At 41.2% G+C, this 24,687-nt stretch overlaps 4 protein-coding genes across 4 annotated transcripts in view; all 4 read right to left on the bottom strand.

Annotated features, from left to right (window-relative positions):
• Positions 1-438: 438 nt before the first annotated feature.
• On the bottom strand, positions 439-4,022 carry arl8ba (ADP-ribosylation factor-like 8Ba). The gene is made up of 7 exons (XM_049732631.2): positions 3,818-4,022; positions 2,109-2,189; positions 1,926-1,999; positions 1,615-1,708; positions 1,472-1,539; positions 1,252-1,322; positions 439-1,173 (listed from the first exon to the last, which is right to left on the bottom strand). The coding sequence occupies exons 1-7, from the start codon at positions 3,938-3,940 to the stop codon at positions 1,124-1,126; spliced, it is 561 nt and encodes a 186-aa protein (XP_049588588.1). The 5' UTR covers positions 3,941-4,022; the 3' UTR covers positions 439-1,123.
• A 738-nt stretch (positions 4,023-4,760) lies between these two features.
• Positions 4,761-8,161, bottom strand: tnfrsf18 (tumor necrosis factor receptor superfamily, member 18). The gene is made up of 5 exons (XM_049732630.1): positions 7,888-8,161; positions 7,678-7,800; positions 7,436-7,561; positions 6,662-6,772; positions 4,761-6,239 (listed from the first exon to the last, which is right to left on the bottom strand). Exons 1-5 carry the CDS (start codon positions 8,111-8,113, stop codon positions 6,100-6,102), a joined length of 726 nt encoding a protein of 241 aa, XP_049588587.1. The 5' UTR covers positions 8,114-8,161; the 3' UTR covers positions 4,761-6,099.
• Positions 8,162-8,281: 120 nt separating this feature from the next.
• gnat1 (guanine nucleotide binding protein (G protein), alpha transducing activity polypeptide 1) lies at positions 8,282-12,209 on the bottom strand. The gene is made up of 9 exons (XM_049732625.2): positions 11,987-12,209; positions 11,043-11,085; positions 10,660-10,801; positions 10,427-10,584; positions 10,212-10,340; positions 9,576-9,705; positions 9,309-9,462; positions 8,969-9,172; positions 8,282-8,706 (listed from the first exon to the last, which is right to left on the bottom strand). Exons 1-8 carry the CDS (start codon positions 12,090-12,092, stop codon positions 8,982-8,984), a joined length of 1,053 nt encoding a protein of 350 aa, XP_049588582.1. The 5' UTR covers positions 12,093-12,209; the 3' UTR covers positions 8,282-8,706; positions 8,969-8,981.
• Positions 12,210-15,414: 3,205 nt separating this feature from the next.
• The window catches only part of LOC125976912 (semaphorin-3F), a 43,487-nt gene continuing 34,214 nt past the window's right edge, over positions 15,415-24,687 (bottom strand). Inside the window, exons 9-19 of the mRNA XM_049732917.2 lie at positions 23,575-23,714; positions 22,881-22,995; positions 21,014-21,083; positions 20,479-20,623; positions 19,587-19,809; positions 19,048-19,136; positions 18,914-18,955; positions 18,679-18,836; positions 18,224-18,291; positions 17,921-18,054; positions 15,415-17,790 (exon numbers count right to left, since the gene is read on the bottom strand). Of these exons, the coding sequence (XP_049588874.1) occupies positions 17,347-17,790; positions 17,921-18,054; positions 18,224-18,291; positions 18,679-18,836; positions 18,914-18,955; positions 19,048-19,136; positions 19,587-19,809; positions 20,479-20,623; positions 21,014-21,083; positions 22,881-22,995; positions 23,575-23,714 (1,628 nt within the window). The 3' untranslated portion in view covers positions 15,415-17,346. The remainder of the gene's footprint in view (positions 17,791-17,920; positions 18,055-18,223; positions 18,292-18,678; positions 18,837-18,913; positions 18,956-19,047; positions 19,137-19,586; positions 19,810-20,478; positions 20,624-21,013; positions 21,084-22,880; positions 22,996-23,574; positions 23,715-24,687) is intronic.

Below are 24,687 nucleotides of genomic sequence, written 5' to 3'. Positions count from 1 at the left end.
TGATTTTCCCCTAAAAAATGTCAATCATGTGGGCGTTGTTTTGGGACACTGTTGACGTATTACTATGCTGGCCAATAGGAACAGAAAACCATGATGCAACAGCCCGGTCAGAATTGAAGTCACCAGCGACCATCTTGCGTTGCCACTTGCTTAGCACGCCTTACTCACGCTAGTTCTCAACGGCATTTTCACGGCAAAAATGCCACAGTGTGTGGTGTACAACTGTAAAATATATAAGATTTAATTCCATAAACTGAAAAGTATTCGTTAATCCTGTTTGTGGTAGCGTTTAATTTACTACAGGAAATATTACATATTAATGCAAATGCTCAGTGCACCAAATTAAAGAACAGATAGGGCTTTCTGTGGCCCCAGGACCATACTTTACCCACCCCCAAGTTAGCCATGCTACGCTTTAACAACAAAGTAAAACTCAAGTTTAGTTCACGTATTAAAAAGCAAGCCTTTATTTGAATACATTGAAGTGATTGGTGTCTTTACTTCCTCCTTGGCACAACACCTCGCATGCAGTGTTGCTTCAGATGAAACATTTGCGCAAGGCACTTCAAATTTCGCCATTCGCGCAACACAAAACGGATTGCTAGGAGGCTTACTTTTTACAGAGCAGAGTACAATATACACCCTACAACTCTGCAGCAGACGTCCTTTTTGATCATTCAGACTTTAAATAGAATCACATATTCATACGCGCAATTGCTGTTAAAAATCATACAAGCTGGATACCTAACCTTCGTACAGACCTGCTTGACTGCATAATTATCACAAATATACAAGGTGGGAAAATGAATCAGCAACAAAAAAAAAGAAAAAAAAAAAGCTGCTTTACCATTTAAACAAAAACATTGTCAAAAGTCACACCGTACAAATTTACAGGACAAATAATGCCAATTACATGTCTTAATTTGGTATCGGGATTACATTTTGGGGTAGTGCATTCCCAAAGAGTTTGGGGATGGTGGTAGGGGCACAAATGGAAAGAGGAAAAAAAAAAAAAAAAAAAAAAAAAGCAGAAGAGTGCATGTGGTGAGTTAAGGACACGTCCGAAGTGGCATGACGGTTACATGGCAAAGAGCTGGCAATCAACATCTGCCCTTCATCGTTTTCAGCTCCTCCGGGACTTTGAGTGCTGAATGAGCCACTGAAGGGTGATATCTGAACACAAACACAGAAAACAAACATTCTGAATGATTGTTTTATTTTGAAGAGAAGACCCCCTATTCCTCAACTCACCAATGTTGTCTTTTTCTTTGCAAGAGACGGAATAGCAGCATATCTCCCTGTCCTGAATGGCTGCCAGATTCCTAAAAACGGAAAAGAGCTCATTTGGACAAAAAAAAACCAACAAAATTTGTATAATACTTAAATGATGTACGACAGCAGATCGTAATGGTGATCTGTGACTTTGGACAAGTTTGAGCAAAATTCCATTGCAAACAGAGTGTGGACTTACATTTTCTCAATAAGCTGTTTCTCATCTAAAGCAGTAGGGAGGTCTCTTTTGTTCCCCAGCACCAAAACCTACCGAGACAGTCACTTTGTGGAACAGGTTGTCACAGTTGATCACGAGGAGCCGGTGTGAAAAGGAATACTCACGGGGATCCCTTGCAGCTGAGGTTTGTCTAATAGATTGTGAAGCTCGTTCCTCGACGCTTCCACCTTGTCTCGGTCTGCCGCATCCACCATGTATCTGGAAATGAGCACCACAGTTCTAGGTTTGAAGAAAACCCTTTAAATGCAATTTTTTTTCAATCACACTTAATAGAATAAAAAAAAAAAAAAGTTTTATATTTTATTTTGACACCAATATTTTCATTTTCAGCTCCAGATACCGGTTATTGGCCTCCTTGTTTGCAAATAGCATTAGCCTAGCTAAAAACATTGGTCTATCTATCTGCTGTACTTACACAATAGCGTTGACACCCCGGCAGTAGCGCTCCCACATGCTCCGAAACCGTGGTTGCCCTCCGATGTCCCAGATCTGCAGAGAAAATGTGTTGCCATTGAATACTCCTTCCTCTTTGTAAAATCAACACAAGGATTGATTTTCAAAAACAAAACAAAAAAATCAGGAAGCTGGAACCACCCACCTTGATCGTGACATTTCCTTTTGTGACCTTCCTCATATTGAAGCCAACTGTGGGAATCATGTCTTCGCTGAAATGGCCTGACTGAAAGGAGACACGTTGATATACATTAGAGGCAAACTCTTTACTTTGGCTCTTTGACGGACTATGGGTGAAGTTAATCAATTGGTCATTGACTATGGCTGAAAATAATAATCACGTAATCATACATTCATTTTCTATGGCACTTGTCCTCATTACATTGGAAAAAAAATGTGTTGGAGCAAATTTTAAAACTTGCAATTGTTAAACTTGCTAAATTTGTAAGCACTACTTAAACTCTCACTCTTGTGTCGTCAACAGAAATGGGTCATTCGTTTGTTTTGGCCTGCATGACCACGACATCTAGTGTGTGTGCGCGCGCATACAAAAACACACACACAGCACATGACCACATGTGGTCACCTGACACAGATAAGTGGAAATGAATTCAGTGGTCTTATGACTGAAGGAAATCCCACAAGTCCTTGTAGGGTGGAGCAGAACCCCAATAAGACCAACCATTTTAGGGTTGGAGTAGGCTACTTATGATGACTTGGACAAAAAGGTGCTCATCCTTGTCATTTTTTTTTTATATACAGCAGAGTGTAAATTGGATTTTCCCTTGGCAGGATTATAATCAGAATAATAAATTGAATTGACATTAAAACCAACAGCATCACATCGAATTAAAAGCAGGCCATGTCTGTTAAAATGACTACTACTAAAACTAAAACAATTGAGGCAACATAGAAGTTCTAACAGTGGCAAGTGGATGTGTGTCAGTTACAATAACATTACGTGTGCATCTTGATTTTACTCTTGTCATTTATAATCGTCTTGTAAATGTACTACTTTATAAAAATGTGTAAAAAATATTGCAGGAACATTGGTTGTAAAATTAAGTATAATTTCGAAAATATTCTAATACTAGAATATTGTAATATATAATATTGTATAAATTAAGACTTGTTTTCATTGAAAAATGCATTTATCTCCTAGAAAAATAACGACTTAACTACAATTTTTTTTTTTGCTCAACTATATACAACCAAATATTTAATGGAAAAATATTCCATCATCTCATGACAATGACTAAATATTTAAAAGAAAATTCTGAAGAGATGTAGAGATATTTTATTCGCATAAGCTTGAAAATAGAAAAACAATTCTTAATTTTTCTCATAAAATTACGACTTGTTGAATATTTACAATCGATCACTCAAAAATACGCACATTCGCAAACATAAATAAATAAATAAACAAAGATAAATCTAACCGTTTACTCTCGTAAAATTAATCAACAGACTAACACACTACACTACTATTGGTTAAAATGTATATTAATTTTACGTTACATTCACAATTAATATGTCATAAAGTGAAAAATTTGTTTTCTCAAATAAAAATGGATAGCGATGCAGTCGTCATAAATACAAAGCCAAACACTAGCTTGATCGTGCTAGCCAGCCTTACTCATTCAACTCCTAGCAAGCAAGGGTTAGCTTTTTTATTATTAAAATCCAGTTTTTTAAAATGACGATAGCACCACAGCGTGCTAATATTACATGATGTATGACCTGCCGAAACAAAGGTTAAAGCGATGACTTCCTCCTAGTCATCGCTCACCCATCATTAGCGCTCATGCTATTAGCATTAGGCTAGTTAGCCCCAGCTAGCAGGTGGCGACTTACGGCGATTACGTTGACGAACGTCGTTTTTCCCGAATACTGAAGGCCGACCAGGGTCAGCTCCATCTCTTCCTTCCAAAAGAGAGACTTGAACCAGTCTAAAAGCCGGTTTATTAGCGCCAGCATCTTGGGAAGTCGGTGGTGGTTCGCCTCTTCCCTCCCTGTCAGATGTTTGGTTGGGCTTTTCCAGATAGGGAGGGGAAGGAGGGCGTGGTAATGGGAGCCGGCCAGACCGTCATGTGATCGTCGGTCTGGGGCAGAGGGTGTTTGCCAGCGCCCCTACAGGCGGAGGGTGGAAGCACCAGGGCCGAGCAGTCCACATTTCAATTTACCACAGTCAACAAATGTAAAAACATCAATAATAATCGTAACAATAATAACAATTGATACTGTTGTTAGAATAATTAGTTTTGCAGAAGCGCTGGCCACGCACCCGGCGCACTCCGCGCTCTATTTCTATCGAGACGAATTTTGAGTGTGGGGCGTGACTTCAGCATTCTCGTAATTCGCACGCTGAGCTTTCAGATACAGTTTTACGCTAAAACCACGCACGCACAAACCTTCCCCTGGATTCCTTCCATTAAAATGACCGAGTGTTTAAAAAAAAAAAGTGGACAATTTGGCTCTACCGACGCGTGTGAGCAGACGTTCAGCCACGTGAACATCAACAATCCCCGTCACAGATCTAGATTAACGGACCAACACCTCGGCTCTAGCCTAAGAATTGCCACAACAAATTTTACTCCAGACTATGATGCACTAGCAAAAAAAGGGAGACCAACAACACTGTTCCCACTGAAAATGAAGGGGAGTTTCTCGAGTTTGTTGTAAAAAAAAAAAAAAAAAAAGAAGAAGCATTTTGAAAATAATTTGTACAAATAGCAGGGATGGAAACTGTTATTCAAAATAACAGTGTCGTATTTAATGAGAATCACTGATAGTAGTCTTTGGGTGAAATATTTTGTTTAATGCTGCTAATAAATGCATTTGTTTTCGAAAAGCTGTTTTTCGAATATCCATGCTTTACTACCTACTAAAGGCCAAAACCTTTTATGCAATGACCTTTACATGTCATTTATAATACTTCCCACAAACATTACATCCATCTGCTCCTGGTTCGACCCCCCCAGTCAAAATTTAGAATCCAATTCGGCCCGCAAGTCAAAAAGTTTGCCCACCCCTGGTCTAGAGCATTGTTTTACAGGGACACGGCATCCAGGTTTGGAGATCACAGCCGAGAACAAGGCTGCCAACCACCTATGAACAGATTCTGCATTCCTGGGGTCACGAATCGGCCAAGGCCATGCGGCCTCGTACCACACAACATTATTAGCTAGGTAATCACCATTGCTACAGCCACAATCTCCCCTCCCTTTAGTGTAGCAACGCCTCTTGTAACCAGGGCAACCCAAAATAAAAAGAGGAGATAGCGGAAGAGGAGTCCAGAATTGGTGGAGGACTGTAACTGGGCCTTCTACGTAATTCTCCTCGCGAGCAAAAGGAATACTGGTTGTCTTCTCCTCTTCTTTCAGTGTATAAAATAATGTCTTATGGTATTTAGACCTGACAGTTGTATTCAAAACAAAGTGTCGAGATCTGTTGTAACTTGTCATTGCTGTATTCAAATGAAACTTCCGCTGCCCTTTTCGACAAGTCATGCAAAAAAACAAATGTGAAATGAAGTTGAAAAAAGTGTTGATTATGTACTTGCTGAAATAAACAAAGCAAATTAAATTCCTCGTAGTCCTGACTGAATGTTACGGCAGGATGAATTTTTTTGACGTTACGACAGGATGTAGGTACCACACCATGTCCTTGTGCATCACGCTATAACTTTGTTACACATGAACATTTTTCATAAATTTCAAGTTAAAGTGATCTGTGTAACAGTAATTGCTTTTTTTGTGTGTTTTTTTAATTAAACCAAAATGGGCCATACCATTGACATTTGTTTTGTTCTCAAAACTTGCTGTTCTCTGTCTTCACCGCCTACTTGCCAGCTGCAACGCACATAGTATTTTCCATACATAGCAAGCGTGCATCGTATGACCACAGGAAACCATGACAACAGAAGACATCATGTTTGTGGTTGGAGAATGGAGAACATATCTCAAAAGACAAAAGAAATCCAACCACTTCCTGTCAGATGTCCCCAGCCGGTGAATGCACAGCGAGAGAGAGAGAAAGAGAGTAAAAAAATAAAAAATACTTTCATTACATTTGTCACTATAATGGAGATTTCTAATATTGAAGGCCCTCCCATAAAATTCCAAATCCACCCATCCCTATGACAAGTTGGTGACAATTTCCTGGAGTTGGTTCTTAGAATCAGCCTGGATGAAGAACTGCTGCTGCTGCTGCTGGAGCCCCCTTTCTTCCATGATGGACAGGGGTGGGTGACATGGGGTGGCGGCAGCGGTTAGAGCTGAAGCACACGTAGAAGGAAACAGACTATAAATACACCTCATCTCTGAATCAAAGTTACAATCATGAAAGAAAATTAGTAAAGATTTAAAAATATCATTTAAGAAGTTCACAACTGACCAAGATTTTAAAATCAACATGAAAATTGGTTAAAATGTTAAAAACTCCATAATTATGTTTAAAAGCATTGTAAATTTTAAAAGGCGGCCAAAGTCTTAAAAAATGTTTTAAAAACTGCTACGAGTATTACAAACTGGACAAAACTGTGGTAAAACTGGTAAAACATTAATTGCAATACTTAAAAAAGTAAAGATGGAAAAGTCAGTAAAGAAGTTAAAAATCCTTACAGTTACAACATAACAAACAAATCACGTCGGGTTGAATAGTCAAACATTTTAACACACAAAATAACCATAAACCCACCTGCTCTATTTTTCTTTGCAACGTTTATACAGGTGTGAAACAAGATCATCAGAAGAATTATAGCCAGAATACCATATCCGATGCCAAGGATGATACAAAATGCATCCTTTTCTGGAAAGGAATCAAGTCAAAGTTTAATTGAAAATGCATTATCAACACCCATTTTTGCAAACCTAGACATTGTAAAAACTAAGTCAAAACCAAGTTGGAGAGAATATGAGATGGACCTTTACAAGATTAAGATTAAAGATTAAAGTCACTGGCTAATTTCACCGTGACAGAAAAATAAAGTGAAAGCAAGAAGAAGGAAAGAAACTACATTGTCTAATACATCTTGTTCCCACAGAGCAAAGACAAAATAGGCCTGTGAGAAAACCATATGATTTGCTTGAATGTTTTGGTGTTTGATGCTTGCGTTAAGATAGCAGATTTCCATTCAACATTTTGGTGTTTAAATATGAAACATTTTTAATTCTCGATTTTATCCATGTACTGTACTCTTTTACAATAAACCTCAACCGTGAGTGATTAAAAAAAAAAAATGGTTGAATGTTCTTTGGAAACTCCAATGTGATGTCATATGATAGTCTGACATTTCTTGACCGCAAGTTACAGGTGCTCAGAATGCATTTTAAGTAAGTTTCGATAAGTGTGGAAGAAGTATAACAATATATCTTAAAAATGTTTTTTTTAATATACTCTGGTATAAAATGTCTTACTATGTTCAGCTGTCACCTAAGGGCACTGTATTCATCACTTCAAAATAGGCCTTACCTGTTTTTTCCATCTCCTCACCAACATGACGAGAAGATTTCACGCACTCTGAGCATGCGTCATCGGAACACAGGAAACCAGGGCGACACAAACACCTTGCGGCTGGAGAACATTTCTCTTCATATTCTGTCCAGATACAATAAATCCAACCATTTCCTGTGAGATTTTATGCACTGGTGTTTTTGATCATCGTACTGTGCTTTGTTTAATTATCTTCTAGGACGTTCTCGATAAGCTCTTACCTTGGCACAACTGACATGGAGTGCATTTGTTAAAGACATTATACTTTTCAGAGAAGGAGTTGTTAGAACATGGGCGACAGATTGTTTCTCTTGTTTCTGTGCAGAAATCCTCCAGATATTGTCCTTTGAAGCAGAAAGTGATTAAATATTTTATTCACTTTAAAGGCATCAATTAATCTGTGGAGAAAATGTTTCAAGTTGTTTTCTTACCTGGAGGGCACTGTTTGCAGCATCTCCCATTTATAAAAACAGTCAGTGATTCAGGACAGTTTGATCCAGCGACATATTTGACAACCCAAATGCACAAAGCAAAAAGAGCAGCTAAGGAGAGGTGAACAGAAACCATTATTGACAGTGCTCCACCTATGCGTGAAGTTTTTATAGTGGTGGTGGGAGGAGTCTTGGCTGTATAAGGCAAGAGATGAATCCTCTTCATATGACTGTAAAAGTATATATACAATTCTAAAATTATTTGATAGTGGCATCCCTACTTAAAACCCATAATTTTATTACACTTGGCATCAAACCCCATTTTGAAACCAATTCCAGCATCACTTTATTTATTTATTGTTTCTCATTGGAAAAATAATAAACTGACACATAATTTGTTCTCTACAGAAGCTTTAATAGTGGATTTGGGCATGGGACTGCTTAAAACTCAGCCTAACCCAGGCTTAAAATCCTAACTTGGAACACTAACCCTTAGTCACAGACTTTCATTTTTAAATTTAAAGTGATTGTGTCTAAAAAAATAAATAATAATAAATAATCATACAAAGCCATTTCTAGTCTAATAGAGGTTGAAGTGTGAATGTGCATCTGAGAGAGAAACTCGTTTGGATGTCTGTTACACGTTGCAGACGGCTCGTTAGCTCCACTACAAAAGAAAGAAATGGGGGAATTCTGATGGTTTGTAGTTTCTGTTCAGTCCACAGAAGTCAAAGCTACGACTTCTTGCTTGTGTTTTGAGAGGTTGGTTTGTTGTCCTCAGTAGGTGCCTTGGTACACAGAGAGTATTCTTACACAATCCTGGAAAAAAAGATGAAAAATCAGTCCGAACCCAGGATTGAAACCATAATTTGAAAACCTAACCCTAATTCAAATGTTGTGTTCCATACCCAACCTTGCTGTAAAACCCAAATATGAAATAAAGCCTAGACTTCAAATCCTAATTTCAAAGCTTAAATGTGGCTTCACACCATTTAGTAAAACCCCAACCTTTGTTTGAAACCCTAAGCCAAGCTTACAAAAAATACTTTACAAGCCTACCCAGAACTTTATTTGGACTCACGTGCGAAGCTCCTTCAGAAGAGACCGCAGTCTTTCAGGTTTTCCTTGATGATGATATCGGTGACAGCGTCAAACACAAACTTAACGTTCTCTGTATCGGTAGCGCAGGTCATGTGCGAGTAAATCTCTTTAATGTCTCGGCGCATGTTCAGGTCCAGGAACTGCACTTTGATGTAGTTGCCAGCATCCTCGTATGTATTTGGACCTCAAAGAGGTGACATGGAAGCAGAGTGTAAAACTACAGATCAAATTCAACTTTTGTAATAAAGTGAAACAGTACTAACGTTAAGGTATAGCGCATTTTCCTGAAAAATCGACTACAATACTATTTTTTTGTTTACCATCATAGTCGGGGAAGCACATGCTGAGGTGAGCCTTCTTGATCTTCTCCACAAACACGTCCTTCTTGTTTAAGAAGAGGACGATGGAGGTGGTGGCAAAGTAGCGATGGTTGCAAATGCTGTTGAAGAGGTGCAGGCTCTCATGCATTCGGTTCTGTGGAGAAAATAGACTGCCTTGCGGACCCCCATTTTAATAGTTGGCTAAGATGCTAAAAGTTGCTACGCGTATATCCTGCTGTGAAGGAACGCAATGTCCAAGCCTCTCACCACTTCATCATCCTCCACCAGCACCATGTCGTAGGCACTCAAAGCAGCGATAAAGATGATGCAGGTGACCCCTTCGAAGCAGTGGATCCATTTCTTTCTCTCCGACCTCTGACCACCCACGTCAAACATCCTGCGTAGAGACACAGAAGATGAAAAACTTATGACCATAGATGCAGTTTACAGTATACTGCGACCATGCAATCTCCATACTCGATTTGGCAGATGCGCCCTAGTACTTAGAGAAGTGTCAGGTCCCCAGACAAGGTCAAATGTTCTAGTTCCCAGGGAAGGTTCTAGTATTGAAAAGGTTTAAATCCAGAGAAGGTACTAGTCACAGAGAAGGTTGTAGTCCTGAGAGAAAGTGGGAAGGCTTAAGTTCCAAGCAAAGGTTGTAACACCAAGAGAAGGTTGCAGTCCAGAAAGTAGGTTTGACTGCAAAGAGAAGTTTGTCTCGAGAGGGTACCAGTCGAGTGAAAAGGTTCTAGTATCAAGAGTTTTTTGTATCAGAAGATTCTCATCCCTGGAAAAGATTCTAGTCCAGAGAGGCTTGGGAAAACCTTCTCGTTCAAACAGAGTGAGGGAATTACTGCATTTGATTACTACGCTTTTGAAACCTTGAGTGGTCCATCCTCTCACCTGAAATTCAGATCTTTGAAGGAGAACTGGGTCTCGATAATGCCGGTTGTTTTCACCCTAGATCGTAGCACATCCTGCTCAGTGGGGACATAACCTGGTTGAACCAGACGCTCCAAGTCATTCAGGTAGCTAAAGGACAGAGAAAGAGTGGAATGAACTCTGTTTTTTTTTCTTTTCAGTACTTCCATCTTAATTTTGGGACTAGGCGTACTTACTATCCGGCCGAGTCGTTGAGTTGGTACTCGGAGGCCCGGTCAAAGCTTGCCTGGATGCCTGAGTCCTTCCACAGGCGAAGGATAATGTCGGACAGCTCCTTGGGCATGGTGCCCTCCTCGATCGTATCGGCCAGGTGCATCAGTTTCCTGGCGTCATCCTGCAAACAAACCAAATGATTTACAATGGGGTATGTAGGGCACCCACGGTGTGGTACGCCTGGCTTTTCTACCACCTGCTGATCTGGGTGGCCGTAGTTGATTCCGAACGTGGTCATAGCTTTCACGATTGCCATGATAGACTGAAGGGTGTTGCTGTAGATGATAGAGATGAACTCCAGGCACTCTTCAAGAGAGTAGCCATCTTGATGGATAATTCTGAAGATTAAAAAATGTGCGTGTTCATCTGTTGCCTGATAAACAATTTATTAGTGACTTCATTAGGTACATAATAGTCAACGTCTTGTCCAGCCAATTTTGTGCGCCACGACTGAGTGATTTTTTGGTTGTTAGGGTTTGCTAGATTAAATTAAAACAAACAAATTACAACCAATTATGGATGTCATGATTTGGTGCGCCCAATCGACTTTGTAATGTAGTAGAAGAGTGAAATTCTTACTTCATCTGTTTGACAATTGTGCTTTTTCCTGATTCGCCAGCCCCTTACAAGACACAAACATAATCACTGACAAAAAGAACACGAGACAAATGCTTCATATATTATTTTTGAAAAATGATGAGGTCATGGTATTCATACGAAGGATGCCGATGCCTCCTAATGCTTCTTATAGCACATCTAATCTGCTTCAAAGCTGATGTCAGGACAAACCTGCGTGTGTCCCTGACCTACATCGCCATGATGATCTCTCTAACTATAATACCGTGGAAGGATTCAATGTTAAAACAAATATTTTAAATTGCCAATTGAATTTTATTTGTTAGTGGCGAATAATAATACATAGAAATAAAAAGAGTTTATAGTCAGAAAATTATTTTGAGAAAAAACTGTTTTTTCCCCCCCCCATTGAAATGCTTGAGAAAAAGTTAAATGTTAAGGCCAGAATTTTTAAACATTTTACTATTTATTAATAGCTTTTTAAAATTGCGTCTTCTCACTTAAAGTATTTGATATAATGTATTATTTTTTTATAGTCAACAGTTTTATATCAGATTCAATTCAAAAGAAATTGATGTTCCTTGTTTTATTTTATTTGATCTATTATAAGCATTACAATGCAAGTTGGAACATTTGACTTAAATTTTCTTAATTAAAATACTGATTGCTGCACATGATATATTGTAGTATTTATATACTTTTTTATTAACAATGCAACTTTTAATTTTGTCCCCTCATTGAAATACTTCCAAAATTTAACCTGAAAATTACTGATTCATATAGTTTTACATATTTTGATGTTAAATGTTATATTAAGTTTATTTTTGTTTGCCATTTTTGTCCTCTTCTTATCCTTTATACACATTCTAATGTCATCATCTTAACAAGCGCCATATACTGTATGTGGCCCCAGCTCCACTGCGAGGCCTTCAGTGTGTCGACTTTACCGAGCAGAAGCAGCTTGACGGTCCTGGCGTCCTTGTCGGCGTCCTCCTTCAGCTTTTTCTCCAACTCCCTGGAGCGCTTCTCTTCTGCACTCGCTCCCGCCCCCATACTGCTGGTCCCGGCTCCGGCCCCTCTGCCAAAGCCAAAAGCGCTCAAGAGAACAAGTGAAAAGCAGATCGGCCCTGTGCTCTGACCTGGCACCGGTAAACAACTTTGCAAATGTTTTCCTTCCAAACTTAGGAGAGGATAGTGGGCGTCCTCCTGGCCCACCTGACGGGGAAGCCAACCAATGGGGTGCAAGGACAGGAGTTTGGGAGGTGCGAGGATGAGGGTCCATAGGTGAACCAGAGGGAGACGGGGACTTTGCTGCGCTCAGCGGAAGATAAACATCGGCTCAAGTGCTTATCTTCTATGAGGCTGCACACAATCGCTCCCAATGAGTCCGTACGTAAGCGGCGACCCTCTCTTGAAACCATCATTTGAAAACCCAAATCTAATTTGGAACTCTAACCCAGACTTGAAACCCCATTTTCTGCTTCAAACCCAGATTTGAAACCTTAACTTTTTTTTGTGCCCTTAATGCGTCCATCTCATCGTGCTGCTCCTTATGGTGTGCTCAGACACCTTGGTCACCGAGAGGCAATAAATTACAGTCATGTAGACGCGCAAAAACTTTTGTTCAATAACTACAAAATAGAGACTATTGATAATAATAGAAAACTTTTTAGTACATGTTTAGTGTGTTTGTACGGGAGCTGTGAAGTGTCTAAAGAGCTTTGTGGGTTCACCTCACAGATCTTGTTGACCTTAATCTAAGGCCGGTTAAGCATCCTAATCTACTCACTTTCAATTATGTGCATCTGTATGTGTCTGAGTGTGCTTGAGTCATACCTCACACATTTTTTTTTGCTATAGCCTTAATATGACCCCCCCCTCCCCTTTTTAGCATTGAAATACTAACTTGTTTGAACCCCTAACCCAAAATTGAAACCATAATTTGAATCCCTACTCCTGAATCTAAAAGGGAGGCAGGACAGAACGCGGTATGTAGAGGCAAAGAGGGCGTCACAAACAGCAGTGTGGGAGGCCCAAGAGACCAAGAGGAAAGAATTTGCAAGTGAATTGGAGAGTGAGAGAGGACGAAAGAGCTTCTTCAAGATAGCAAAGCGAATGGTTAAGGAGAGGCGTGATGTGACATTTGCAAACTGTGTAAAGGATGAGGATGGCAACATCGTGACAGACAACAGAGGAGTGAAGGAAGTATGGCGAAGGTACATGGAGAAGCTGCTGAATGTGGATAATGACTGGGATGGAGAAGTGGGATGCGACGAAGTGGAGGGTGAATGTGGCCTGATCACGCGAACAGAAGTGGGGAAAGCCATGAAGGCCATGAAGGATGGAAAGGCAGCTGGACCATCTGGAGTGGTGGCAGAGATGCTAAAGGCAGCGGGAGACGTCGGTGTGCAGTGGATGACTGACCTGTGTAACAGTGTCATCGCTGAGGGGCACATTCCGGAGGACTGGACAAGAAGCGTCCTGGTGCCGCTATTCAAAGGGAACGGGGACCCACTCGCATGCGGGTCGTACAGGGCCATAAAGCTGCTGGAGCATGGAATAAAGTTGTTAGAGAGGGTGTTGGAAAGGAGGGTGAGGTCTCGGGTAGAGGTGGACAAGATGCAGTATGGCTTCATGCCTGGTAAAGGTACAACAGACGCAATTTTTGTTATCCGACAGATGCAAGAGAAACACCAGGAGAAAAGGAAGAGGTTGTACTTCGCTTTCGTTGACCTGGAAAAAGCATTCGACAGGGTGCCAAGGGAGGTGGTGAGATGGGCCCTAAGGAAGTCAGCCGTGGAAGAGGGACTGGTTAAGGCTGTGATGACTCTCTACTGCAGAGCATGCACAGCTGTTGGAACGGGAGTTGGCGACAGTAATGGGTTTGAAGTAAGGGTAGGGGTGCACCAAGGATCAGTGCTCAGCCCATTATTGTTTGCTATCGTAATGGATGTGGTATCGAGGGAAGTGAGGGGTGGACTACCATGGGAGCTGCTCTACGCGGAGATGACCTGGTATTGATGGCTCACAGTCGAGAAGACCTAGCTAGGAAGCTAGCAGCCTGGAAGACCTGCCTGGAAGTGAAAGGAATGAAGGTGAATGCGGCAAAATCAAAGGTCATGGTCGGTGGTGCTGGCCTGGGAGTGGTACCACAGTCAGGAGCATGGCCATGTGGAGTTTGCGGGAAGGGAGTGCAAGCTAACTCTATCCGGTGCAAGGGTTGTCAGAGATGGGTACACCGGAGATGCAGCGGAGTAAAAGGCAGCCTACTAGCTGCAAGTGAGACCTTCAAATGCAAGCGGTGCAAGGGAGAAGTCGCCCAAGCAGACCCAGCTGAGCAAGAGGGGCTCATAGTAGATGGGGAGATGTATGAGGTGGTGGACAGCTTCTGCTACCTTGGAGACATGCTTAACGCTGATGGGGGGGTGGACCTAGCAGTGACAACAAGGGTGAGAAGCGGGTGGAAGAAATTCAGGGAACTCATGCCATTCTTAACATTTAAGGCCCCATCCCTGAAGATGAGAGGCCAAGTGTACGAGAGGCCAAGTGTACTCAGCCTGCGTCAGAAGTAGTATGACGTACGGAAGTGAGGCATGGGCCCTGAAAACAGAACACGAAGACAAACTAAACAGAGCAGAAATGAGGATGATCAGATGGATGTGTGGTGTGTCAATGAGGGAGAAAAAAACCAGTGCAGAACTGAGAAACAAGATGGGAGTGGAGGCCATAGTGGATGTGGTGAGGAGAGGCAGACTGCGATGGTACGGATGTAGTGAGGAAGGACGAGAACGACTGGGTGAAGAAAGTTATGTCGTATAAGAGGGAACAAGACCCAGTGGCCGACCTAAAAAGACCTGGCAGACGACCGTGTCAGCCGGCATGAAGGCACTCGGCATCAACCACGAGACGGCCATGGACCGTTCCCGGTGGAAGAAAGCCATATCAAGAACCCAGTCCAACCCAGCGGCGAAAACGGACTTTAAAGTGATGATGATGATGATGCCACGAAAGCTTAATTTCAAACATTTGTGTGCTTCAAGCCCTAATTTATAACCCAAGCTTGAAACCCTAACTTCAAACACCGACGCCATCTTAAAAGTTCAAATTGAAATGCTAACTGGAATTTCAGACCCTATTTTGAAACCCTCTTGAAATCCTAATTTGCACCTGAACCAGTTTTACAAAACACTTGCCATGAAACTCTTAAATTCACAAACTATAGCTTGAACCACAAACTTGTCTTAAACTCCAAATTTGAAATCATCGTATTAAAATGAAACCCTAATTGGAAATCCAACATTGACCTTAATTTGAAGAGCGAATCTTAATTTCCAAATTTCACACTTCCTCACCAAAGGGCAAACATGAGATAGGATTTGTTATTATAAAATATAGAGCTTTTATTTATTAGTCAGCAACATTGATGGGGAAGAAGTCATTATTATTATTATCATTATTATGTTTACAAGTCATAACAAGTGTGCATCTTATCAATGTCATACTTTACACCAATGACCCAGAGGGAAGTCTGCAAAAACACATGAAATAAGATTTCAAACATAAGTACAATCTGGACTCTGACACCCTCTTAAAAAAGCTGAGCCCATATTTATTCTTTTTGTTTTTTTACATTATTTTTATATTCCCGCAATGAGAAAGACATTCACCGACATCCACAGGAACAAAACCTCTTTTTAGACAAACACTTTACATACACTGTACATGCCATGCACCATGAAAAGACACCCTGTCCAAATTGCTTTGTACCTTTTCTATCAATATGAACTCTCCCCTCGCCAATTATTGAAAAAAAATAAAGATGAATCATAACGCTGACATAATTCATTCTCAGCGACGACATAATATAGACTCAATGAAACCAAAACGTGAAAACGGCAGGAATGCAAAGTTGACCTTGTATGAAATCTTACATCTAAAATGTAAGCCGTCCATATCTAACTGCACTCTCCCTTTTTCTGACTGTGTGTGTGTTTGTATTAAAGTGCATCTGTGATTGTGTGAGCATGTGTTAGCAAGTGCTAGCGGGTGTGGTACTTGTATGAGTGTGTATGTGTGTGTAACCCTTGTCAAACTGCAGCAGCGACTATCTTGCATGTGCACATGAACAAAAGTATTGGGACACAAGGTTGTTACAACGACAGTACAGGTAGCACAACAATGTGTTTGTACACCACATCATTCTTTTTGGGGACCCTTCGACAAAGTCGGATGCTTTGAAGTGTTCAAAACATCTCCAAAATATCAAAACCCCCTTTAAGCGATGTCTCACATTACGTTAGTGTGTGTTTAGTGACAGAAGGTGTTTTGTTTTATTTTGTACAGACTCAGTTAAAAATAGCTGCCTGCTGGAATCTGCATTTTGGGAGGTGAAATTGTTATGTTTATATATTGTCTCCTTCAGTACAATGATCACTTGGTACTGAAGATGCAACAATTACATGGAAAAATAACTCAAGTGGGCGACAGATAAAGTGATAATCAAAAATATTATTATGAGTGATTATCCCGTGGTGTGGGCTGTGGTAAGAGTGATTTTTTTTTTGTCATGAACACTCAGGCCTACTATGTGGCAGCATTTTAATGTCATGATGGTGAGCTAAAGGCTTTTCTTTTAGGTTGGCGTAAAAGGCTGGAGAACAACTCATATGACAGACGTTACAAAATGACAAACAGATTCAATCTCAGTAAAGATTTGTTGGCATACACTAATTATTTTGCAGCGGAGTACTCTTATTTTTTTTCAGAGCTGGATAGTAGCAGCAAGAACACACTTGCCATTTTTTTCTTCGACTGTGTGTTTTTTTTCCACATTTTAAAAAGTGTGCACCAGTTAGACGAATCCAGAAAAATATGGCCAGGTGGTGGAACATGAAGATAATTGATTTGCGTGGTCCTGAAAAATGTTCCTTTTGTGCCGTCTTTGAAAAGCTTTTGAGAGGAGCATTTTAGTCCAAGTTCCACTTTTCCGTTCTCGTCCATGCGGCGGTGGATGCTCCCAAAACACCAAACATAAAAAAAGACAAACTAGACAAAATACACATTGTCAGTAACACTAACCAGAACATTAGAATAATAACAACAGCATCCTATTCACAAAAAACATTTTTTTTCTAGATAGGTACAAAGAATTACTTTTTACAACCTACAATAAATATTGTGTGTTTCATCCAAGAGTTTTTGTCTTTTCTGCTGTATTGCGTCCATTTTGAGGCACTCCTCAACACCGGAGGAATAGTGTAGAGTTTATGGAGTTGTGGTAGACTCACGACTGGTCGGTTCAGGTGCTTCATGTCTCCGCAGGACTTGTCTCGTCGTCACGATGCCGGCGATTCCGGGGCTTCTTCTGCTCCTTCAGCTCTTTCAGGCTCTTGGCTTTGCTGTCCCCCAGGCCGCCGCCGCCGCTGTCTCCCAGCTGCCAGTAGTCTTGGCAGTACTGGTTGATCAGGCCCATTTCCGGTTGGCTCAGGATGGTCAGCAGGTCCTTGTACTGGCCGGCGCTCGGCGTCCAGGCGCTGGACTGCAGTGGCGCCAGGGCGAGGGAAGGCGCGCCCGTCTCCACCAGGACATTGTTGACGGTGCGGCTGGAGAGTACCACCAGCTGCAGCTTGACCAGCGTGTGTTTGAAGTTCTTCTCCGTCGATGTGCACTGGTAGATGCCGCTGTCTGACGGCTGCAGGGAGCGGATTAGGAGGCCCTGGTCCGTTTTCAGGATGCGGCCCTCAGAGCGAATCTAGGAAGTGGCAGAGGTTAAAGCACAGATGGACATCACAAACGCCAGTTCCTGTTAGTATTAAAATACCTACACCCCCTCCAGAAAAAAAAACAACAGCAGTATAACTAATAAGAAAAACATTACTCACCTCTTTCCTCCTGTCACTGTTCTCTTTCTGAAGATGCCACTTGAGAGAAACATGGGGGGACCTGGCCTGGCACTCCAAGAACGTGGTGCTGCCCTCTACACCATACTGAACTGTCTCCAGGGTATTCTTATTGGCTGGAAAACACAATGCAGGAATTAGTAGCTTTAGGTTTTCAATTAGATCATCAGTATACCGATATCATTGATATAATTTCAGTAGATATAAACTTTTAGTCTAGTGATGGGGATTGTGGCTCTGTATGTGTTTGGAAAAGTGCATGTGTAAAGCTATTTCTAAACTCACTAATGGAGTTGTAGCCTCTGCATTGGCGGATGGGGTTGCCGTACTTGACATCCTGACGGCGGCTGCGTCTAAAAGGATCAAAGTGTTTATTTAACACTTCACAGTATTGTACTTGATAGAAAACATACAATTATAACACAAATAAATACAATATGAAGAATATAGGTATTTTCTGGCATCATCGTGCTGCTCTTTTGATTGTACACATCCCTGCCACTAGGGGGCAGTATGAAACAGACATTGATACACACGGAGAATATTGTATTATCCATCAATATGATTTGCTTGTTTATATCAAAATGCCCATTACCCAAGATGTTTATTTAACATGGCGATACCAATTGGGGTTGTCTCTTATCTGCTTTCTTTGTTAACATTAACTAAACAAAGAGAAGCAAACTCACACAAGTTTAAAGTACAACAAATTATTTGTGCACATTCTTAAACGAACGCACCTCTTCTGCGACGCCGAGTATCTGGAACAGGATTTTCCATCCCAGGCGCAGTACGGGTCCCGAGCCAGGCAGCAGTCGGCGCACACCTCGCCGTACACGTCGCAGCGATGGAGAGCAAGGTGCGTCACGCCCAGTACCGACGCCACGTACAGTTGTTGCTGTTGAAGGAAGCAAACGTCCGTTCAATGACACCTTCTGCGTCACGGTCACTTTGTGAGATGTTCCTTCTACTTACGCGCTTGGATGAGATCTTCATCGTGGTGATTGGGGTGGGAACCTGCCGAAAAACAATCAAGACATTGGGACCTCACACCTCAAATGAGAAATCAGAAGACGATAGGGAAAGGCAACGAGACCAGAGCGACAAACCTTAAAGACCTCCACTTCTTCCAAAACCAGCTCCTCGGTCTGAAGGTCATCTCGCGGCAATACGATCACCTTCTGCACTGTTCCGCGATCTAACAAGAACAAATGAGGATAACATTCAGTGCTCATCAAATTTTAACATTCAGTGTTCATCAAATTTTGACGCCATCCATCATAAGATGACGTAGTAGACAGACAATTTAGTGTGGTCCATCTTATAGCCGAGAATTAGAAGGTTTTTGTCTTAGTGGCTCAACCTGAAATCCACCCAAAAATGTAGCTCATTTAAATCAAAATTCTAATTTTAATGAAAAAAGTGAAGCCTTAACCCACCACTGAAACCTTAATGTAAAACCCCAACTTCAAACTATTCAAAGGCTAATTTGAAGCCCTGACCTTCGGGTGACACCTTAGTTTGGAACCTAAATTGTGTAATGAATAATAATAATAATAATAATAATAATAATAATAATAATAATAATAATAATAATAATAATAATAATAATAATAATAATAAATATGGTTGATGTCTTTCCACCGACCTGTTCCCAGGAAGAGGACCTCATAGCTTCCGTCGGCGGCCGTCACTTGGTCGACGGCGATGGTGGTGAACTCATAGTCCACGTTGGTTCGTACCACCAGGGGCCGCTTGTGTACCGGGTACACGGCGTTGTGCATGGTGGGGTGGTTTCTCATAAAGTTGATCACCTCGTCTGGGTAATCCTTGGTGGATTTCATGTTGGGGGTGAACGTTCCTCCGGGACACTGGGTTCACAAATGGGACAGTAGAGCATGTAATGGTTTGATTGTAAAATAAGAAGCATTCAAAAAAACTCAATTCATTTGGAATAAAAAATAAATAAATCTCATATTTCAACCATATTTAATTATTTATTGGGTGATTTTCTTTAATTGCTGGAAATGCCATAAATGTTTTCCCATCATACTAAGGCAGGGGTGTCAAACTCATTTTTTTCGTGGGCCGCATTGTAGTCATAGCTTCTTTCGGAGGGCCATTATGACTGTCAACCCTAATAAATATATGAGCACCTCATATTATATACAGTAAAAGCTACAAAACAAACTGACAAATAACTCGCTTTCAAATCAGACGAGTAAAAACTGGTCAAATGTTTTAAAAAAAGATATTATTAAAAGTGAAGACAATTTGCAATTCTAGTAATGACACACGAATTTGATGCACAATTTGTCTTCGCGGGCCACATAAAATGATGTGGCGGGCCATATCTGGCCCCGTGGGCCTTGAGTTTGACACATATGCTCTCGGCGGAGCCCCATAGCCAAAAATCAAACCATAAAAATGGCCAAAATTGTTTTTTTAAGGTTGCAAGTTTTAAGTCTTGTCACGTCTCTAATCATATTTGTATGTTCCTGCGGTTCTGGGTTCTTGCTATGAATAAGTTTACCACTCACAGTGCCAGGTCTGGGGTAGGGAATCTTCCCCGTGTAGGCCACCCACTGGTAGTTGGGTCCTTCCTTGTGGGCGAAAGGACCGTTGAAGACCATGCGGATGTCTGCCATGGAGTAGACGCACACCGCCGAGCCTTTAAACACAGATCTGGACGGGAGAACAAGCCATTGAGTGCCGAGATAATGACAGAGGGCGCCGCATGCGATGGGTAGAAGCTACTTCCCAGGAAACGCAAACATACTCTCACGACCATGAGCCGTCTGACACACTGACATAAAAAGACGCCCACGTGCTGCCAAAGAGTCGCCACGAGCACGGGGTTCTCGATGCTGTGTTTGTGTCTAGTGCGCCTCCATGATTAGCAGTGCTTTTATCATCTTGCTTTCAACATGTCTGATGCCAAACCAGAGGAACAGTATGTAACTCATACATGTCTGCCTCTGCTGTGCTTTCTCCTCAAATTTGGAGAAGTTGCTATCAGGCCCAGACAGCCACTTGTCTGTCTGGTCTTTTTGCAAATGCAATCAAGACACCCACCCCGAAACTGAGAAGACTCCATAGATGACAGGATTCTTGGTGTCTTGTGTTGGCTGGATGTAAACATCCCCTGGAAAGGAAAATAAAGGAAACTTCAACTTCGAATTTGACTAAGAGTAATTTTCTTTGACGTAGAAAAAAAAGTAAAAATAAAACAAAATTGTATTTACTGGCACAAAATAGTCTTTACACTTTTTTATTTATAGTATTCTCATATCTTTATCAATTAATTGATTGATTTATCAATGGTTACTGCCAAGCATAAATACACCCACACAAAAAACATTTTGTTGTGTTCTGAGACTATTGACAAGTGGCAATTGTACCCCTAAAATGGATCCCAACATGATGTGGCCTTTTTTGTTCTCAGGTCCAGGAGATCCTGAATCTAAACTCATTGGACACTAAAACGAGAGTTCCTACGTGTCGTCGGGGAATAAAAGTAAAACATGGATGTTGTGGTGAAACATGCCTCTAATAGGAGCCATATGCAGACTGGAGGCTCCAGGCCCTTGCGAGCTCTACATCTCCACTGATGGATTGAGAGAAAAATGCAAGCCAAAACCCAAAAAGGTGCAACAAAAATTAAATACATGAAGTTTGACATGTGGCGAGGAATGATAGGTGAACATATTCTGCTGGTCTTGTTAATATTGCGCATCCCAAGGGATTAATAAAGTTGAGTCTAAGTCTAAGTCTAAGTCTAACAATCGTTTGTTCACTTGTTTTAACTGGCCTTGAACAGTGAAGGACAGTAATTTCCCTAAGCAAAACACAAAGAAAAATAAACATGACACGCTGTCCTCTCCTCTCTAACTTGTGATCTTTATCAACAAGTCAGACATCAGTTAGCGCTTTTTTGATCTTTGCACAGATTTATCCATCCAATAACACAAACTGGAGAGTTGAATTGGACGTATTGAACTGAAGATAAATAATAAATACAACTCAGCCCTCATTTCTCATTCTACACCCTCGCTTTGATCGGAAGGAGGACAAATCCTCACACGCCGCCGAGGTATGAAAATGACAGGTAATGGCTGCCTTCGTTGCAAGGGAGAAATTTGTGAGTCATCTGTTTGACAGGCAGGAGGAGCGCAGGGGAAATGAATTGGTAACTTTATTGTTTGTCACGTGCCAGATAAGATGGCAGCGTCGCATTCGACGCAATAGCAGAAAAAAAATATATACCCATAGTGGAAATACAATATACTGTATGACGCATGTCATGACTTATTTTGTGGTATTTTGTGAATAACGGACAGGCCACGATGATCCATCCTAGCTTTTTATTATTTTGATGAGTGCAGAAGTACTTGGATTCAATTTCCCCTCTTGTTTTTCTTTTACAGTTTAGCATTCTCTTGTTCACAGGAGAAAGATAATGGCTCAATCTGTGAAGGGCAAGATAGTGAATCCGTCAAGACCTGTTGGGACCTTTGGGCTTTGTTTTCTTACTGTTGTGGTTACAAGTCATATAACAGAGTCGTCGCTTTCCTATCAGGGTACGGGTAGGTGCAATATGCGCCAAAGTCTTAACTCTTAACAGATGCACATTTTTTTATTTGCAGCAGGCTGATCATTCTGTTGCAGGCCATTTTATTGCTGGCATTCAGTCAACGGGTTCCTTTAGCTTAAACAAATGCTCTAGACAATTATTCGATGATTAAAATAGGAGATGATTAATTTGATGATTGATTTGTTGTTGATTAATCAATTAATTTGACACTTCCATTTTGAACCCTGTGACTTTAAATGTGATGCAGTTTATTTAGAAATGTTAATGGACAAAATTCATGCCGCTAAAAGATTTTGTGAAGAAAATGACACTGAAGTTTTGTGTGTGCGTGTTTGTGTATAGACTCACTGAGCTCGTCAAAGTGCGTCTCGACACCGTCGGCTCCAGCCACCGAGCAGATGAGACGGGCCTTGAGAAACGTGCTCCACTTGTTCACCAGACAGCAATGGCCTCCGTCGTCATTCTGCAAGGGCGCATTGGGTGATCCATCCCGACAAATCTAACACATATCTACATCGGACTCGCAGCTGTGCGAGTCAGCGCCGTTTGAGCTAATCGCGTTGGCACCACTCTTGCTGTTGGCCCAATAGAACAAAAACAGCACCGTGCTTCAAAAGGGCCCATGTGCGCAAGGGAGGTCGGCCAACTTTTACTACTGAGGAAGGGAATCAAAATGATTCACGGGCTGGAAATTATGAACTTTGTTCACGCCTTTCGCCCCGTCCGAATGATTTGCACGATGTACTTGCTGTGTCTCGGTGACACTGGGATACAAAATTTTATCATCACTTTGCCTTAAAAGGGAAATTAAAGGATCCTCACACTGACACAAGTGTTTAGTCAAAGCTGTATTTCATTGCATCGTATAATCTGTCCACAAAGAGCCTTTAGAACACTCGGCCAAAAACATCCCTAATAAACCATTTGTTGGACAAATACAATCATAACTTTGCTTGCTTATTACCAAGCTGCAAGTGTATGAATACACTGGGTTAGTTTACTTGTTTAAGGAATCATCGGCAAAATAAGGTTTCTTACTCACCAAGCAGATCCGCCCAATTCTTGACTGGCTCATGGGACTCTGACCCATCTCGGTGGCCTTCTCACGGAAGAAGAAATACAGCTTGTCGTCATTCTTTTCGGCGCTGTCAGGGATGAGGTGTGCATGGATGAATGTGGGGTCTAGAAAAAAGAAAAAACACAACACGGACATTATTATTATCCTTGATTATCCTTGAACAGGTGGCAGATAACCAAGACCAAGATATCAATAAATGTGATGGTTCATAATTCTTCTAGGATAAAGTATCTAGCTATAACCCAAGTAAAAGGAAGTTTCTGACCAAAACATGTTTAGGAAAATGGCTCAGTTTTTTACGACACTGGATACGACAAGCATCTTGGATTGGACGTCAAACAGAATCGGTAGGCTTGCTTTGACATACATAATACAAAGATGATTGTAACCAGGAGACAACTGACAAGAAACTGACCAAACCCAAGAGCCGAGCGCAGAATAACAATTTACTGGTCCAAAGGAGGGAGGGTTGCGGTTTGAGTCGCTGTTCAAACACGCCATTTGGCCCCAATAACCATTTGTATGATTACGGAGTGCTGCGGAATCATCTGTGTTTTTGCTTTGTACCGCACCCTACGACACCAATTCAATTTGTCCCACCCAGCAGTGGTCAAAATGGCTTCCTGGTCTGCACTTACACACAGCCACTTAATGGGACAGACACCCAGGAGAAGGTGCCCCACCCATCCACCCACCTATGCCAATACAGTTAAACAGCAATGTTATAGGACAAAAAAAAAACACACACACACACATATTTTCCAAGCACTTTTGAGATCTATTTCCAAGCGCTTACCAACACCTTGCACAACGATAGTAAATGACATATCATTGCAGTGTGAGAAGGACGTTTAAATATTGTGGAATTGCGCCCCCAATCCTAAAAACAAAAAAACATATTTTTGGACACAGCATTGGACAATAGATGGTTTACACTGGACAGTAACGTGACCGGTAATTAGTATTTAGTTTAGCTCTAGTGGTAAGCTGATGTTTTTTTTTTAAAAAAAATATTGTTTTTTTAGTTTAGTTTTTAGATGGAGATTTGGAGATGAAGTGGTGCCTCCGTGAGTGAAA

The sequence above is a fragment of the Syngnathus scovelli genome, chromosome 11 (assembly GCF_024217435.2).
Source record: "Syngnathus scovelli strain Florida chromosome 11, RoL_Ssco_1.2, whole genome shotgun sequence".
NCBI classification, from domain to species: Eukaryota; Metazoa; Chordata; class Actinopteri; order Syngnathiformes; family Syngnathidae; genus Syngnathus; species Syngnathus scovelli.
The sequence above is the reverse complement of the archived record's forward strand: the minus strand, read 5'-3'. Positions and strand labels throughout refer to the sequence as shown.